Source organism: Trachurus japonicus, chromosome 11, assembly GCF_045865225.1.
Source record: "Trachurus japonicus isolate A0001 chromosome 11, Traja_1.0".
NCBI classification, from domain to species: domain Eukaryota; kingdom Metazoa; phylum Chordata; class Actinopteri; order Carangiformes; family Carangidae; genus Trachurus; species Trachurus japonicus.
Genome location: NC_140917.1, coordinates 9455181 through 9474031, shown reverse-complemented (window position 1 = coordinate 9474031; position 18851 = coordinate 9455181). Strand labels below are relative to the sequence as shown.

At 42.6% G+C, this 18851-nt stretch overlaps 2 protein-coding genes across 3 annotated transcripts; both read left to right on the top strand.

Annotated features, from left to right (window-relative positions):
• Positions 1 to 2128: 2128 nt before the first annotated feature.
• LOC146978207 (uncharacterized) lies at positions 2129 to 10555 on the top strand. Its single transcript, XM_085790483.1, has 9 exons — positions 2129 to 2192; positions 2882 to 3156; positions 3337 to 3452; positions 4406 to 4739; positions 5055 to 5091; positions 5928 to 6110; positions 6207 to 6347; positions 9323 to 9478; positions 10443 to 10555. The coding sequence occupies exons 1-9, from the start codon at positions 2129 to 2131 to the stop codon at positions 10553 to 10555; spliced, it is 1419 nt and encodes a 472-aa protein (XP_085646609.1).
• Positions 10556 to 12479: 1924 nt separating this feature from the next.
• Positions 12480 to 16853, top strand: LOC146978206 (secretagogin-like). Of its 2 annotated transcripts, none has more exons than XM_085790345.1 (11): positions 12480 to 12549; positions 13076 to 13146; positions 13624 to 13701; positions 13917 to 14006; positions 15370 to 15426; positions 15595 to 15672; positions 15755 to 15810; positions 16097 to 16142; positions 16288 to 16347; positions 16483 to 16551; positions 16728 to 16853. In XM_085790345.1, the coding sequence occupies exons 1-11, from the start codon at positions 12480 to 12482 to the stop codon at positions 16851 to 16853; spliced, it is 801 nt and encodes a 266-aa protein (XP_085646471.1). The 2 variants fall into 2 exon arrangements, with proteins under 2 accessions (XP_085646471.1, XP_085646470.1); XM_085790344.1 differs by having other exon boundaries at positions 13618 to 13701.
• The last annotated feature ends 1998 nt before the right edge of the window (positions 16854 to 18851 follow it).

Here is an 18851-nt window from a genome sequence, read left to right as displayed (position 1 = left end):
GAGCAAGACTGCATGGAGCCACATGTATGTTATTGAGAACGTGAGACATTAAACTAAGTTACTTGCTATCAACACGGCCTCATCCTTGGAACACGAACATGACAGTTCGTTCACACCGTCACCGTTTATTCGTTACGTCCGCGGTGTAAAAGGCCGTAACGCAAAGACGCGATTAGGCGCGAGACGCGATTAGGCGCGCGACGCGGTAGACGCGACTTTTTTTTTTTGCGACGCAATACACGCGATTCTTTTGGGGCGACGGGACCATCGCGTCTTCGTCTATTTCATCGTGTTTGGTGGGAAGACCCACAAGGGGCTTCCCACCAAACACGAGGAACGCTTTTTTTTCGCTCGAGTTCTGACGCGCGACCAAACGCGAGATACGCGAGATAAGCGAATTGACGCTCGTTTTGACTCGTGACCATTTTGTCTAAATTCGCGTCTTCACGAGCCCGCCCATTTTCACAACAACAACAACATTTCTGCTCTCATCGACCATGGTTGAGGTCACAACGCTGCTGTAGCTGCTCTGGAAGTCCGAGACTCGTCTGAGGCCAATCGCCGCCGTCGTTTCTGGAGTTCCGGGCTGATGAGCTACAGAGACTTTAGAGTCAAAGAGGAGCAGTGCGTCGCTGTGTCGGACTGTTTGGATTTAATGAAGAAGCTGCACAGAGTCAGGTGAGCAGAAGCTGCCCCCCCTCCCCTCACCGTGGAGCCGCTGCTGTCTCACAGCCACCACCGACCCCTAGAATAAAACACCACCGACCCCTAGAATAAAACAACACTAAGCCGTGGATGAAATGCCGACGGCCAAAACAGCCGCCACCAGGTCACTGACTGAAGAGTTTTAAAGTAGGCACATGAACGCAGCTCAGACCGGCCCGGTGCCTCAGCACGGTGTCCTCCCGTATTTTACCTGGGTCGCTACGGAGTTTGATATGAAAAAAACAAAAACCGCCAGGCGCACGTCGCGGTGGAACTGAGAACAGCTGAGTTTTCCGCTCCTACAGCTGAACATCTGATCTGTGGTGAAGACGTACAGAGACCTGCCACAGTGTCACGGTGCATTAATATAAACTTCAACCTCAGAGCTGTCTGTCCTCAGACTGTCCTGACTGTCCCTGAACACCACACAGAGACAACATGGAGCTTTATCATGATAATTAGTACATACTTAGTAACAAGCCTGTAAGTTCATTTCATCTCAGTCAGTGGGCCTTTGTGGTAAAAGAAAGTGAACAGGTTGATGGAAATAGGCAGGATTAGGAATGAATAACTGATGATTATCTAATTTATGGACAGTTTGAAACAGAACTTTGTTTCCTTATTTATAGTTTTTTTCTCACACATTTTATTTTATTTATTTGTTTATTTCGGGCATGTCAAATTTAAATCATCATCATCACACTTCATCTTAGTTCAAGTAATACAATACACATGGCCGAAAGGGAAAGCGGGAGAAGCAAAATCTTATCTAGTCCCGCTCCCATTACCCACAGAATAAAATCTTAATCGTTTTCTTTTCTTTTCTTTTGCTTTTTACATTTTGACATAACATTCTTTTACTTATGACATTAAATTAATTATTAATTCATTTAATTAATTATGAATGATCATATACTTCATTAAAAATCAATATATCCAGTAAACTGTGATCCAACTTTTTAAATTTTCTTGTTTTTCTTTCTTCTTCTTTCTAGTGAAGTGAAGCTCAGCATGGCGTCGTTTCTGTCCGACCGCATCGTGGATGAGATCCTGGAGTCTCTGTCCAGGTCACAACACACTCTGGTGAGTCTCTTCTCCGTCTGTCTGTCTGTATATCTCTTCTTTTTATTCTGTCTTCCCATCCATTCATCCCTCCCTCCCTCCTTCCCTCTCCTCCAGTCCGACCACCTGACCAGGAAGGGTCAACCGCTGCTGCGTCCGGAGCCTCCGATGGAGGCGGAGGTCCTGGATGAGACGGTCCTCCAACCAGAGAACCAGGACCATGAGCAGAAACAAATCCAGGAGCGAGACCAGCAGCACGGACTGGAGGACATCTGCATGGTGAGAGAGTGATGAGTTTAAGGTATTTAGAGAAGACAGAAGTAAAAACAACAACATAAAACCTGTTGTTTTCTGTTTTCAGATGACTAAATCCAAGAGGAAGAGTATTCTGGTCCGGATGCTGCGTCCTGTCTCTGTGGCGTTTGGTGAGTGATGCAGAAAATCCTCTGAAATTAAACACAATCCCCTTTGTTGGTCTTTCAAGTACTTTGTCACTGCCCTTCATATTTCCTGGTCACATTATTATAATAATGAAAGTCAGCTCTGGATTGGAGCTCTAATCCCCAAATTTTCTACAGTTTTTTAGATAGATAGATAGATAGATAGATAGATAGATAGATAGATAGATAGATAGATAGATAGATAGATAGATAGATAGATAGATAGATAGATAGATAGATAGATAGATAGGCTAAATACTACATAATTTGAGTACAATACATAATTTAAAAATGATATAATACTAATGCAAAAGGGCCGAAACATAATTTGAAAATTTGAAAATGAGGTGTGTTGTTTTATCAACTTTATGTCTCTTATCTAAAGAGACATTGACAGTGTTTTTGTTCAGTAACATCTTCAGACAAAACTCCTTTTCTTATACATCAAAGCATCTGTTGTTTATTTAAAACTCATTTAGTAATATTATCTATGACTCTTCTTTCATGTCTTTGTAAATAAACACACACATTATCTCTTTTTATTCGACTGCTTAGTTGAAGAACATGTTAAAAAATTACTTTCAGCGTGTTTGGAGATGATCAAATGTAAAAAGATCCACTCAGAGGCGTCACTAACTAACCGTTCATCATGGTTTTGATTCCGTCTGTAACAGAGATGGAGTTCGACCTGGACAAAGCTCTGGAGGAGGTTCCCATCCACGTGGAGGACCCCCCTCCTCCTCCCCCTCCTCCCTCACAGTCATCGGACAGGATGTCGGTCTACCAGGGAGACCTCCCCCCTCCCCCGCCCGCCGCCGCCGCCGCTCCCCCACCGCACACAGACTCTGTGTGTCTGAGCGAGCTGCCGTCTGTGGAGCACGTGACGCTGGAGCATCGAACCAAACATCGACCCAAACCAAAGAAGAGGACGAAACCCAGTCGACCTCATGTAGGTGTCATCAGTCATAAGCATGTATTCACATTTTATAATAAGAGTTAAAGCTCCAGTTGGTAAGTTATTGATGACCAAGGTGAAATTGTTCTTTTACTTCTGTAAAAGTAAATACCTACAATGTAAGTCACTCTAATTTTTTGTGCTTTTATTTTCTTGCCACCATCGACCTCTCAGCGGGAAGCAGCCAGCAGCTCGGCGCCACAAGAGCCGGAGCAGAACAGCAACATGGGAAAACTGGACGAGGGTCTGGACGACTTTTTCTCCAAGAAAGTCACCAAACTCGGCTTCAAGTGAGATTTTCCAATGTTTTTGTTACTTTAAAGCAGAAGTAAACGGAATGTTTGTGTTAATATAAGTCTTAGATAGTTTATATCTTCCGACAGCAATCACTTATATAGAGTGTTTGGTCTGAAACACGGGTCTGTCAGTCACTCTGCTCTGCTGTAAGCCGAGGAGAAAACTTTCCTTGTATCCTACAACCTTTATCCAATGAGGAGAGAGAACAGCATAGAGGGGCGGTCCTCTCTGTGTGTGCAGCCAAGGGATGTGCTGACAGGAAGTTAGCCAAAACGACCGGATCGCTTACTTCTGCTTTAAAGAACTACTTAAAGCAGATATCAGTGGAATGTTTTTGTTAATATAAGTCCTAAATAGTCCTATTTTCCGTCAGCAATCACTTACATGAAGTATTTCAGCCTAAACACGAGTCTCTCCGTCGCTCTGCTCTGCTGTAACCCGAGGAGAAAATTTTCCTTGTGGGATACAAGTGTTATCCAATGAGGGGAGAGAACGGCATGAAGGGCTGTGTGTGCAGCCAAGGGATGCGCGTGAATGTGGTGACGTAGCACGAGGACCAATTGATGCCTGACAAGGGCGGGGGCTGCTAACTCATGGTGCGTTCAAGGAAACTCGTACTTTGTGTTTTTCCTTCCTGTGAAGTCATACCAGTTCGATCTGGTACGAGTTCACGGGTCGGAAGTTACGAGTGGCCGTTATAGGGAACTTTCACAGACAACAGGACGGTAAAAAACACGAGCTACGGGTTACCTGGAACGCTACCAAGTCGTAGTTGTGACTTGAAGCTGTAACTTACGGTTTCAAAAGCCTGCCTTGAACACAGCATTAGCCGAAACGGCCGTGCCACTGATATCTGCTTTAAAGTGTTGCTATGGCCACGTGGATAACATTAGCATCAAATTCCCGTGTGCACTTTTTTAATTCTAATATTTTTTATCTTCGTCAGACTTCCCTCCGTCAGAGGTCAACCGTCCAGCTCGCAGGAATCAGCAGATAAGAAACGCGAGTCCAGGAAGAGCGGTTTCTTCAACCTCATCAAATCCCGGACGTCGCGCTCAGAGAAGAGCCACGGAGCCGCCGCCATCACCCCACCTCAGCCCGCCTCCTCCATCACCCCCGCACCCGCTACGCCTGTCAACCCCGTGACCGAGGAGGTGACGCCGACACCGACGCCGACGCCCCTGCGGCCACCGACGCCGCCCGCGAAACCCGCCGCAGCCGTGTTCGAGTCCCATCAGGAGCTCCACAGGGCTCCGTCCTCGAACCACACGGACTCTGAGGTGGAGTCTGGTCCGACCGCTGCTGCTGCTGCTGCTGCAGAGGAAGAGAAGGAGAAGGAGAAGGAGGAGCAGCAGCAGCAGCAGGAGGAGGTGGTGGAGAAGAAGGAGCATCCACACATACCCCGACATATTGGGGTTCCTGTGATGGGAATGGACCTGATGGCGGAGATGAGGGCGAGGATGGCTGTGAAGAAGGTGGGTGGAGTCGATAGATAATATATTAATAGAGCTTTAAAAAAAAAGTATTAGAGGTTCTGCTTTTGAGTTTGAAGCAGAATAAATACAGTCACAGTTTCTCTCTGTCTCTGTTTTCAGTCTGAGTCGTTGACCGACAAGACGGACGGTGACAAAGGTGAGTTTATTCAGCATCCTGTCACGTGTGTTGGATTTAACAGCCACAAGAAGGTTGAATGTTGCGGTTTCATTATCATCATTGCCATAATCCCTATAGTCATAGCAGTAGGTTCGTTACCTTTAATTGTCGGTGCAAGCTATTTTTAGAACGGCGGAGCAGAGCCGCGAGCTGCTCAGAGCTACGCTACGGAGGCTCATGGGATTTCTTGGTTTCCCTCATCAAACTCATCAAATACACAATCCAACAACTCCAAAACGCTCTGGTGGACAAGTTGTGACCTGCACATTCACCACGCTATGAGATAATAACAGAACATTACCAGACAGAGTTGTTTTCAAGGTAAATTCATGCAAAACCGCTGATTCACGTTCACAGTTTTTCAGCAAGCAGTCTCTACATTTGTCTCTAAAACAACTCTGTCTGGTAACGTTGTGTTATTATCTCATAGCGTGGTGAATGTGCAGGTCACAACTTGTTCACCAGAGCGTTTTGGAGTTGTTGGATTGTGTATTTGATGAGTTTGATGAGGGAAACCAAGAAATCCCATGAGCCTCCGTAGCATAGCTCTGAGCAGCTCGCGGCTCTGCTCCGCCGTTCTAAAAATAGCTTGCACCGACAATTAAAGGTAACGAACCTACTGCTATGACTATAGGGATTATGGCAATGGGCCAATTTGCCAAAATGTTGAACTATCCCTCTCAATTCATCACTGTATTGTGTTGTGTTGAAGACCTTGACAGCTAACTACTGGAGATATCTGCACTATTACTACACAGAGTACTGATGCCCATTAGCAAATCAGTCCCGTTAAATCAGACCTGTTGTCCCTGCAGATGCTGATGAGGCCAAACCAGAGCCAGTTCCCAGATCCAAACCCCCCAGCGTCACCCCCAAACCACCTCCACCTCAGGCCGCCAAACCACAGGGGCTTCACACCGCTGGCCACACCAGTCCAACCAGTCCGACCAGTCCGACCAGTTCAACCAGTCCCAGAACGAGCAGCTCCCCTATTCATGGTAGGTTGACCAGGAGATCACATTGTTCTTTATTATCGCCTTAGATTTGTTCTCAGAGTCGTTTCATTGGTTCTTTTATTGATGTGTGGTTCTCAGACGACTCTGCTGAGGCTCCGTCTGGCAGCTCCCCCTCTAAAGGACCACTTCCTGCTCCTCGCCTCAAGAGGGCGCCATCGGAGCAGGAGCGAGAGAGCACCAGCAGCAGCTCTGCAGGACCCCTGTCTCCTTCACTGGACGGTTGGTGGTGCACAACACAAATCAGTTCATATTAGGCATTTTAGGGATTTGTTGCAGTATAAATAGTTATGTTACAAGATTAAACAAAATAAAAAACCTAATTTCATGAGAATAAACTATAGAAAGGTTTTAAATATTAACTAAATTTGTATTGCAGGGTTCCTACACATTTGAAATTTCAAAATTCCAGACTTTTTCCAGACTTCTCAGTAAAAAAAAATCTAATACTTTGTATTTTGTGACATTTGAGTAAATAGATGTGTATCATGTAAATAAATCATGCAATTAAACATTTGTTTTCATTATTCTGAATTTGTATGCCATTATTTCACCAAATAATTTCCAGGAGATTGTAGCTAGGTACAACAGCAAAATAATTAACCCAAATTACGTCAGATAAGACCAAACCCAGATAAGTATTAAGATAAATAAATTTCCATAGTACAATAGTTTCCATTTTCCATACTTTTCCATACCCGGAAATGTATGAAATCAAATTCCAACAGTGATGTAAAATAATATTTACACTGATTATTTCTTCTTTAATCGTCCCCTTAAAGAAATTAAACTTTAACTTAATTTGTTGACAATACTAAAAAGATAAAATATGTATCATAAATAATGTATTTGTTCTCTCTCTTTTCTGTTTGCAATAAATAAACTATTTTGAAATAATTCCGTTTTTTAAAATGCAACGTAAAATGAAAAGAGAGAGGAAAAATCTAAACACACTGAAAAATAGAAACCACTGAGACGACAGGCAGCAGTGGCTTCTGGGTAATATCCCCTCCTCCTATATGCTCTCTCTCTCTCAGTGATGAAGGTTTTCTGCCTGTGAGCCGCAGCATCGCTGACAGTGTAACACAGAGTTTAACAGGCGACAGCTTGTTTAATGAACGCTTTCAGAGCCGCGTTTGACGCCTCCACACACAGGACATCTGAAGCCAAGCACATGCATCCAGTCCCAGCCTGTACTTGACATGTCCAAGTGTCAGAGAGTGTGTGTGTGTGTGTGTGTGTGTGTGTGTGCTGTTTAACACTCGACTTGTGTAATTAACACTCACAGGAAGTCTGTGTTTTTCCTTAAAACAGCTTCTGTGTAATCAAAAAGTCGTCTGCTGTGATTGTGCAGGAAGATGTTGTTTTTAAAAACAAAAAATCGCCCAACACAAAAGGCACATTTTGCACATCTGTGTTGGACATGAGACATAAATAATGAATATTAAAAAAAAAAAAAACAGGATACAGGATTTATTTTTGTTTTCTGTCCATTCAGTAAGGAAGAGGAGAAATCTGTCTTTCTTTTAAGATGAATTTTGTTGGATTAAAGGTCCGATATTGTATAAATAAATGCAGATGTTTGTGTTAAAACTCCATACAGTATAAAGGTAGATGTTTGTGTTAAAGCTCCATACAGTACAAAAGGTAGATGTCCATGTGTAGTGTGATTATAAAGCAGCTCTAGGTTCTATATTAATACTGTGAAAGTATCAAAGCCTCAGTCCACAGAGAAATGCACACAGCCTGTATTCAGAAACTGAGCCTTAAAACCAGCCGTCATGACTTCCTGTCACTTTGTGATGTCACAACTAAGCAGTGACCAAGCCCCGCCCACCTGGACCTACCATACAACACTTGCAGGATTTGGTTTCTCTTGAGTGTTTTACCTGAAATCTGCTACATTTATGTTGGATGACACAAAAAACAGTCAGCCAATCAGAAGAGGGACTCAGATCTCCCTCTCTCCTAATTGGCTCACACACTAACTGTTGTAACCATAGCTCCAGATGTGAAAACTACACTGAGATGGTTTTTGGTTCTTTAAACTACAGATATTTATTCTGATGGATCAAATAAAAAAAGAGGAAAACTGTAAAACATGGAACCTTTAAAACAGTGATCCTCACTATTTTTTTCACAAGAGCCACATTGGCAGTGCAAAATCAAGGGGAGAGCCGCTTTTGCGACAACATACTAAGTCACCTTTGCAAATGTGTATTTCTACATATAAATTGGACATCCCACAAAAAAAGAAATAACACAGCCAATACATTTTCATTTAAGACCATATTTACCTTAATACTGGGATGAGCGGAAGCTGGCCATGCATGTCCTTGACTTTCTTAATGTGTTTCTTGTAGTTTGTTGTTGCAATCACAGTGAGGGTTTGTTAGGGTTCATGCCATACAGAACAAATAAGAATTTGTCTGTCCACTTGTCTTGAAATGTTCTGTGCTCATCTTGTATGCTTCCTATATTACACCTGCCGTTTGCCTTCATCCCCTCTCTGGTGTCTTTGTGCTGGTTTTTGTTTGCTGCTTCCTCAGACTCATTTTCCTCACCCACTCCACTATTCGTTACAACACTGTGTGTCTGTCCGTCTGGTTTTTGAGCTGGTTTCTGTCCCTTTTCTTGTTAAAAACGGTCCATCACGCTGGCTAGCGGAGCTAACGGAGCTAACGTAACGTTAGCCTGCCTGCAGACGTGCTCTGTGGTCAAGTGTTGTAAACAATGCCACATGGCTTGCGGGCTGCGTTGCCAGGTTTGACAATGCCCCCTTTAGGGATGACCTTTTTTTTTTTTTTAATTCCACTTAAAATACTTCCTTTCACTTTCATTATCTGGGTGAAGGCAGGGAGAAGTATAATTCGGATGTTTGCGTTTTTGTAGTCCAGTGTTGTATGTTTATGTAGCACATTTGAAAAAATGTATTGGCTGTGTTACCACATAGGAAGCTACCATGCGAGCCACCAATTATAGCTTGACGAGCCGCATGTGGCTCGCGAGCCGCGCAATGAGTAACACTGCTTTAAAACCTTTACGTAATATATTTACATGATTTTTTTTTCTGTTTTTTCTTCATCTCAGTTCCAGATGTTTCCAGTGACACAGAACAGACAGTTTGATGGTTGTTGGTTTAAGCTAAGTTCATGTGACACATCAGGTTTCTCATGTGTCTTTTTTATTTCCTACAGTTGACTTTTCTGGAGACGGTGGAGATGCATTTGAGGCACCAGGCTCGACACCTGGCGGCGGCGGCGGCAGACAGTGGTCGTCTCTGAAGAGCTCAGCCAGTCCACCGACAGCCGAGGAGGACGAGCGGGAGCGCACCAAATCCCTCCCTGCTCATGGTTCGTCTGTTTTCTAAGACTGTTTTGACAAGCCAGACTATATCATTAAAATGTCTAGTCTGGCAACGACCGGTAGACCTCGGCTCAATCCAGGGGGCGGGATGAAGGCTGTCTTTCAAACTGCCTCTGCACCAATAGGGTAGCGCTACAACCAATCAGAGCAAAGAGCAGGATGACGTTAGCCTGACAAGCCAATTAAAATGTATGTCGTCATCACGTTAAGCCCGTCCAACTAGAGCACTGGAAAAGAGAGTAACGACACGCATTGGTCCAATGGAAGCGCCTCCTGATGGCGGAATATGGGTATTGCAAAAGCGCTGAACTGAGATCTCTGCATTGTTGGTGAATGAGCAAGTGTGGTATTTTCAATATTTTAAGGACATTTATAGATCACCCACGTTAATAGCATCATCATGGATCCTTTACAGATAAATATTAACACATAGGCGAGTAAAAAAACAAACAAAAAAAAAAAAACAGTGGTCTTTCAATCTACATTTTGTAATAAACAAATTATAAGTATAATTTGATATGACCAAGACACCAAAAAACAAAAACACAGCCGTTTTCGTCAATTTATAAGCAAGTGGGCAACACACATACATTGGAGTGAATGAGTTTTCTGGGCGCTCTTGCAATACCCATATCCTGCCACTCGGGGCGCAAAAAGCTTATCACGGGAGTCAATGGTGGTGTCGTTACTCTCTTTTCCAGTGCTCTACGCCCAACGACTCTCTAAACAGATAGAGCGCTGTGATTGGTGAACACAAACGGTGTTCGAGACTCAAAAAGTTCCTATGGCTCGTTTCTAGACCTACCTACGGAGCAAATAGATTTGCTGCCGCTAGGGTGCGTCTAGATTTCTAGGCTAGGTTTTTATGCTTTTAATACCTAAATTTATCATTTTCTTTCTTTCTTTCTTTCTTTCTTTCTTTCTTTCTTTCTTTCTGTCTGTCCTCTTCAGTGCGGCCTCCATCTGTGGCCGACACAGATCTCAGTCCAGCCGAAGAGGAGGCTCAAACTCCGTCAGAGAACAAATCAGAGGACGAGTCCGGGGACGACCCTCCGTCAGTCTGAAGGTCGTTTTAAAAGCTCCTTCCTTCACCATGGGGACAATCACACAGTGGACAGTAACTGACTCGTGTAAACATGAGGGACGCCATAAACCTTCACTGAATGGAACGAGGCTGAACGCCGTTATCAGGGGAGTTTCCTGACCTTGGATCAGTCCAGATGATCGACCGCAGTCTTATCACCGTCTCTCGTCAACAGACCATAAAGAGCCGAGCAGAAGCTCCGGATATAAAAAGAGCTCAATTAGTCCAAAGCACTGAGGAGGACGAGTCTGGCTGTTTGGTTGGTCTTTGGTTTTTACTGTGTTTACTTTACAACGCAGCAAGTGAACTAACCATCAGCTCGTCTGGAGATAACGACCTGGCACAGACGTTTTTTTTTTGTTTTTTTTTACCCGTCAGAGGAGGAAACAAAAAAAACAAAGAGTTCAAAATCCTCATGTCTTTATTTTTTACATATTTTATCACCAACGAGACTGAATCAGACTGAAACAAATGAGTCTGCTTGTTTTTCTCACTTTTATTTTTAACAGGACGTCAGCGATGCTAACAGTGCTAACGATGCTAACCTAACAGAGCTGATGATGTGAGATGTCGCATTCAGCTTTCATAGGAATTTACACTCAGTTTTTTTTATCTTCAACATTATAAATCTGCTGCAAATCAGGGTTGTTGGTCTTTTTTTTTCATTCCTCCTGTCCATGTTTAGAAAATATTCCAGCTTCCACCTGGGAATAAACATCAATGTCAAACAGAGTCATTTTTATTCCGACTTCAAGGGCAGCATTTCTATAAAAAAACAACAAAAAAACAGACAGACATGAATGAAAATGAGAAAGATTCGGATCAAGAGTCAAGAAAAGTTACAGATGTTGAAGAAGATCCAGTGTTTGTGTCCAGATGTGACTGGAAAACTCATATTTTGCTAAAAAAGAAAAAAAAAAAAAGGTCCAATGAATGAAAATTGAGGGTGTATTTTATTTTGAAAGGCTCCGTTGTTGCTCCTCCTCCTTCCTGAGTGGGTGGAGAAGAAAGAGCAGCCGAGGTGTCGCCAATCAACCAATCAGATAATTTCCCCCCATTTGACATATTATTGATTCCAGATGTTGCTCTGCTATCACCTCTGCTGCTGCTGCTGTATCCTCACGATCACCGATCACACCGATTGATCATGAGTCATGAACTGCTGCACTTACAGATGTTTTTATGTGTCAGTGTAAATATGAACTAACACTAGAGAGATCAGAGTCAAAACACACAAACTCTGGGGTTTATACTGTATGATTATTGATTATTGATTTATTATTGATCTTCACTTCACTTTCACGGTGACGGTTTTTTTTTTATTTTACTGGGAAAAATATTTTTATTTTTAAAAGTTTTTATTGTTTATGTTTGTGAGACGTCGCTCGTTTCTGTATCGTTTGTTTATATCAATAAAAACTGATTTACTGCTACGACTCCATCTCTGTCTCTCTCTCTCCCCTCCTCTCTTGCCCCCTCTCCTTTTTCTCCCCCGTCTTTCCCCTCCCTTTTTCTTTCACCCTCTCACTCCTTCCCCTCTCTCTCTCAACCTTCTCCCACTCTCCTCACCCCTCTCCTTCGCTCTCACACCCTGTTCTCTTCTCTGATTCTCCCCCTCTCTCACCCCACCCCCTTATTCTCTCAACCCCTCTCTCTCTTTCCCTCCCCTCATTCTCTCTCCTTCTCTCCCCCCTCCTCTACTGCCTCCCACTCTCATCCTCTCTCCCTCTCTCTCTGTCTCTCCTCCCTTCAAAAACAAGTTGTTGAAACTCTCTCTCATTTCTCTCACCCCAGAGATGAAATCGGGATAATATTCTCTCTCTCTCCATCTCCAGAAGAGTCTCCTCCTCCTCTTCTTCCTCTTGTTGTTTTTCAGCTCGTCCTCCTCTCTGGTCTCCGGCACCATGGACGTCTCTCTGGACGGTCTGGACGCTGCAGGTTTTCTCCAGATCTGGCAACATTTCGACGTTGACGGTGAGAACGATTCATTGTCTGACGTCAATGTGACACCGACTCTGTCTTAACATTTACCTTGAACTTATTATAGCCTATAACAACTCTGTTCATTATTGAGAGAATTAACATGTTCTGTTATTGCTGCTGTTATTTGAGTTAAACAAAGGTTCAGCTCAATGATTTTATGACATCGTGTGATGCATCATTGAAACTTGAGAATTAAGATTCTCATAGTGTTTTTCGTAATGTTTTTCCAAACTAGAGCATTTATTAACACAATAAAGCAGTTTAAATTGGTAATAGTGTTAATTATTGTTTCAGTAATTCTGTTTATTTAGTTCCATTACAAATTAGATACATTAGATGCAAACTGATAATAATAGCTAATATAAATACATATCAGAATATTATATTATAGTATATTGGATCAACCATCTTGATTCTGTTTCCTTTATAATTTTATGTCATAATTTATTTAATACAAACATGAACAGTTAACTGAGGTTGTTGCTGTGACATCTGTTTGTTTGTGTGTGTTTTTTAGACAATGGTTACATCGATGGAAAACAGCTGGACGCCTTCTTTCAGTGCATGTTGGAAAAACGAGGGATGGAGGTAAAGAGAGAAAATACAATTCAAATCTCTTTCAATCTACCTGTTGATAAAGTGAAGGAGCCACAGGGGGGCGCTAGAGCCAGAAACGTTCAATTGTGACTGAAAATTACAGTTAAATATCGAAGGGACTGAAGTTACAGGAAGTTGTGTTCCTTGGAGTTCATTGATGATTGTTTTCTTGAAGGTACAACAAATAACTGTTGCACATTAAATATCTAAATTGTACTTTACTACTTCCATTAAATCCCAAATATTCCTATTGGTTCTGAAACCAGAGCATTTGTCAGTGTTAGATCTTGGTCATGACAGTTTAGTACTGAATATCTGGATTTTTCATTAATAGAGGAATTAGCTGAGTAAACATCTGCAGCTCCTCCAAGATGTCTTGTGTTCACCAGTGCACTTATCTTGATCAATTTACCCCTAAAGGCAGAAGATGACCTGTGCATTGTGTCCATGTTGGTTTTCCAGAGAGAGGAGATAACTGAGGACACAATCAGACGACTCAGAGAGAGATTCGACGCTGCAGCCGACAAACGTCTGCAGATCCAAGAGGTACGAGCACCTACTGCTTTAACAGAGGACGACACGTCAAGATCATATCAGCAATAGGATTTAAACCAGCAGGTCAGAAACAGGAAGTGAGGTTGAAATAGGCAATGGTTCAGGTGTCGGTGTAGATCAACAGTTGTAACAATACGTAGGTGATTGCAAATTGTGAATTGTATCACATAAAAAAAGCAAAACCAACACAACTCCTCTTCCTCCAGTTGGCCGCCATGATGCTGCCGGAGGAAGAAAACTTCCTGCTTCTGTTTCGCAGAGAGACGCCGCTGAACAACAGCGTGGAGTTCATGAGGGTGAGGTCCAGAACGGGTTCTCAACATCAGGGAGGTTCCCAGTAAAAAGGGAGAATCATTGATTTCCGCCATACTATATCCATTCATAAGTAATACAAAGACAGAATTAATGATAGTTTAGGATGTGGGGTTAAAACACTTATGCTAATGTGATTTAAGTAAAGACGTTATCAGATGGGGACAAAATCTTATGGTGCATTTCAACCAAAAAGTACCTAGACCATTTAGTTTTGGGATCTTTTTAGTTCCAGGTATTTTTCTTCAGGAACCAAAAGTTTACCAAGGCCCATTGCTGACTGCATTTCCATGACCGCAGTCCAAAAGTCCAGGGAGGAGTATCCAAATCAGGCCAATCAGCCATATTCATAGCATCACCATTTTTGCTAAACGTCATCATTACGGGTGGGAAGTCTCAACGCCATCACACAACAACCATTGAGCTATTTATCTGATATTGGCTAAAAATACAAGCTTCTTCCAGGCTTGAATAACGTGAATACTATCTCGGGTGTGCGTTGACTATCCACAGTTTTACTGCTTTCCTATCTTACATTACATTAGCAAGGGTGTCATATCAACATTGATGTTACCATTACCGTTAGCAGTTGCAGCTAACGCCGGCTAACGTAATTCAAATCAGTTTAACTCAAATGTTGTTTACCCACGCCGAGTCATGACGCAAGGAAAGATGGCGATGCTTTGAATGCGGTCAATGACAATGACCATGTTGTGGTTCTTGACTTTTTTTTTGAACTCGCTTTAGTTTTTGAAACTTCTCCTGGACATGTTTGGTGGGGTGGATAATGATGAGCTCGTTCCACATTGTTGACATGTCGACATAGACCTTTCCATTGTAGGTTGCTGACTCCATCTTGAACCACAATGGAAAAACACTCTATATTCAGGTGAAAAACAATGTAGCAAGTACTGGAGCCATCGAAAATGTCCGGTACTGCAGACCACACCCCCTAAAGTTCCTGAACCTAGAGAGAGTACTACGACTTATTTAGTGGAAGGTCAATTACACAAGACCTTAATTCAGACTCTGGTTCCTGTGGTAGAAATGCACATAGTTCTTCAAAAGCTTCCTAGTTCTTTGGGAAAGTTCCTTCAGCAGAAATGAGGCTTTATTCTTGTCTGGTCTGGAGGATGTCTCCAACAATTTGCTCTTCAGTACTGACCAAGCTGTTAAATACTCTTGGTCCTCAGATCTGTCAGTCTGTACAGATTCTGACAGTTGGATACTGAAGGACTTTTCTTTTAGCGCCTCCCTCAGGACAAACATTGTAATGGACGAAACAGGTTCGACTTCAGTTTTGAGATGTTTGATGTATTTTCAGTGATTTTGTTGTATCGTTTGCAGATCTGGAGAAACTACGACACAGACAGCAGCGGATACATCTCAGCTGTCGAGCTCAAGGTAACTAAAATTAAAACTTACACCAAACTATGTCAGTTTTTTATCTGTGTTGTGTCAATTCAGGTCCTTCTACGTTGAATTTCTGTCTTTTTGCCTCTAAGCAATTAACTTTTGATGATAATTGACGTGGTAAATCTTGTTATCCCTGTGTCTTGTTTGGTCCTTCAGGGCTTCCTTCAGGACCTGTTCCTCCAACACAGGAAGTCAGTCCCTCTTGAGAAACTGGATGACTACACTGACACCATGGTAACAAGCAGAGTGGTGGTTGATCATCTGATTGGTCCATCACCGAATGATAAATACATTCTGACAAATTTTCCCTCTGTAGATGAAGATGTTTGACAAAAACAAAGATGGCAGACTGGATCTAAACGACCTGGCCAGGTACTGACTAAAACTTTATCTTGTAAAATTTTACATTACAAACTCAGGTTAATTTATGAGATTTTTCATCATAAAACAAAAATACAAAACCTCCTGGAACCTGTTGTACACACTGAAGCTGATCAATGAACCTCGCTAAATATTGCTAAAAAGAAAAAGAAAAAAAACCAAAATAACCCTGAATAAGTGTCTATAACCTGCTGTCATTTCATGCTTTTACTTTGAAATGTAAAATATTAAATGTCTTATTTGAATATAAATTCTATGTGTTTCTTGTTGTCATCAGAATTTTGGCCCTGAAAGAAAACTTCTTGCTGAAGTTTAAGATGGATGTAAGAAATAGAAATATTTCACAATAACAAGCACAGATCTGCCCCCAGTCATTAAACATCACTTTAAATGTTCCCATTAACATATTAATACTTTGTGCTCTTCTTAACATGTGTTGTTTAAATTATCTGATGTGTTCGGTGTCAGGCCTGCAGCCAGGAGGATAGGAAGAGAGACTTTGAGAAGATATTTGCTCACTATGATGTTGTAAGTGTGAATTCAGCTGCTTTTAATGAGGTGTTCCTCCAGTTTACTGAATTCAATACGTTTTGTTCTTGTTTTCTGATCATGTTATGGATAAAGTCCTTACTGTTGTGTGTGTGTGTGTGTGTGTGTGTGTAGAGTCAGACAGGTGAATTGGAGGGTCCGGAGGTGGATGGATTTGTCAAAGACATGATGGAGCTGGTGAAGGTGAAACACTTCCTCCTTTATCAATTTTCACATTAAAGGTCTTCATGCATTACATCAACAGCAACCTTAGTTTTACTGGCACTGGTTCTTTGTTTGAAATGAGGCTTGGGCTACAGCTGGAATATAACTTTCTTTAAGAGCAGGTATTGACCACTTATCTTTAAACCCTCCTGCAGCCCAGCATCAGTGGGACAGACCTGGACAAGTTCAGGAAAGCTCTGATGGGTCACTGCGACATCAACGGAGATGGAAAGATCCAGAAGAACGAGCTGGCTCTCTGTCTCGGCCTCAAACTCAGCTAACGAACCCAACATCCACTCATTCATGTCTTTCCTTCACCTCTACTCCTTATTTCCCTCTCTTCTGTCCTTCTTTACTCCCTTACTTTTTACTCCCTCCTTTCTTCTGTTTCCTCCCTGACTGGTTCTTACTTCGATGTTAGTCATTACATTCCCACAATTTTCAATATTTTTCTCTATTAAACTTTATATGAAATATACAGGGTATCCGCGGGGTCTTAAAAAGTCTAAAATTTGAAAATCTAAATTTTAGGCCTTAAAATGTCTTAAATTTGTTGAATTATTGTGTTCAAGTCTTAAATAATTTTAGCCTCGCATTTGCCCCTAAAAAAAAATACATGTGTGAACTGGGAAAATCACAAAAAAGAAAGAGCACAACCTGCGATTGGTCAAAAACTACAAATCCCACAATTCTCTGGGCTCAACAATAACAGTAGTTAGTGTAAGTAAGGGAGAGTGGAGCTGTCGGTGAAAAGAGGAAACAACGCCACGTCTGGTCCTGTTCTATGTTGTTCGTTCACACCGTCACCGTTTATTCGTTACGTCCGCGGTGTAAAAGGCCGTAACGCAAAGACGCGATTAGGCGCGAGACGCGGTATACGCGACTTTTTTTTTTTGCGACGCAATACACGCGATTCTTTTGGGGCGACGGGACCTTCGCGTCTTCGTCTATTTCATCGTGTTTGGTGGGAAGACCCACAAGGGGCTGTTTGGTGGGAAGACCCACAAGGGGCTTCCCACCAAACACGAGGAACGCTTTTTTTTCGCTCGAGTTCTGACGCGCGACCAAACGCGAGATACGCGAGATAAGCGAATTGACGCTCGTTTTGACTCGTGACCATTTTGTCTAAATTCGCGTCTCCACGAGCCCGCCCATTTTCACTACAACAACAACAACATTTCTGCTCTCATCAACCATGGTTGAGGTCACAACGCTGCTGTAGCTGCTCTGGAAGTCCGAGACTCGTCTGAGGCCAATCGCCGCCGTCGTTTCTGGAGTTCCGGGCTGATGAGCTACAGAGACTTTAGAGTCAAAGAGGAGCAGTGCGTCGCTGTGTCGGACTGTTTGGATTTAATGAAGAAGCTGCACAGAGTCAGGTGAGCAGAAGCTGCCCCACCTCCCCTCACCGTGGAGCCGCTGCTGTCTCACAGCCGCACCGACCCCTAGAATAAAACACCACTAAGCCGTGGACGGTCGCTGCGTGGCTGAAATGCCGACGGCCAAAACAGCCGCCACCAGGTCCCTGACGGGGTCCGCCCGCCATTCAGACATCCCGCTATTCCGACATGTCTCTATTTATTTTATTTTATTTTTTTTTTACAGCTGCGATACCCAGGCGCGTCTCTCTTTTTTTTTCTTTTCAGCATGCCTATCACTGGTTTGATGAGGGAGTGATGTTCTTAATCTCAACAACTCAACTATCAAGTCGCAAACAAAACTGACACACATGATAAAACAACCAGAACTATGCTGCAGTTTGTTTGTCAAGTTAACCTGTCACCTTCAGCACCACGGACAGCGAGGCGGATGAGCTGCGGAGCTGTGAGTGTCTGGGCTCTGGGCTCTGGGCTTAGGGCCTGGGGCCTCATTTATCAAAACTGTAAGTAAGCAGTGTAAAACTGCTGCTACTAAATGTTTTGCTTAAAAAAATAATGTTTTTCATATTCAACCATTTAAAGATTGATTTTCTGTTTATCTTTTCCAAAACTCATTACTTGAAAATAGAAAAAAAAAAATCTTTGGCACTGATCTGTTAGTGAAATCTCAAGAATCAATCAATTGACCATTGATTAAAACATTATTGATGACCAAGGTGAAATAGTTCTTTTACTTCTGTAAAAGTAAATACCTACAATGTAAGTCACTCTAATTTTTTGTGCTTTTATTTTCTTGCCACCATCGACCTCTCAGCGGGAAGCAGCCAGCAGCTCGGTGCCACAAGAGCCGGAGCAGAACAGCAACATGGGAAAACTGGACGAGGGTCTGGACGACTTTTTCTC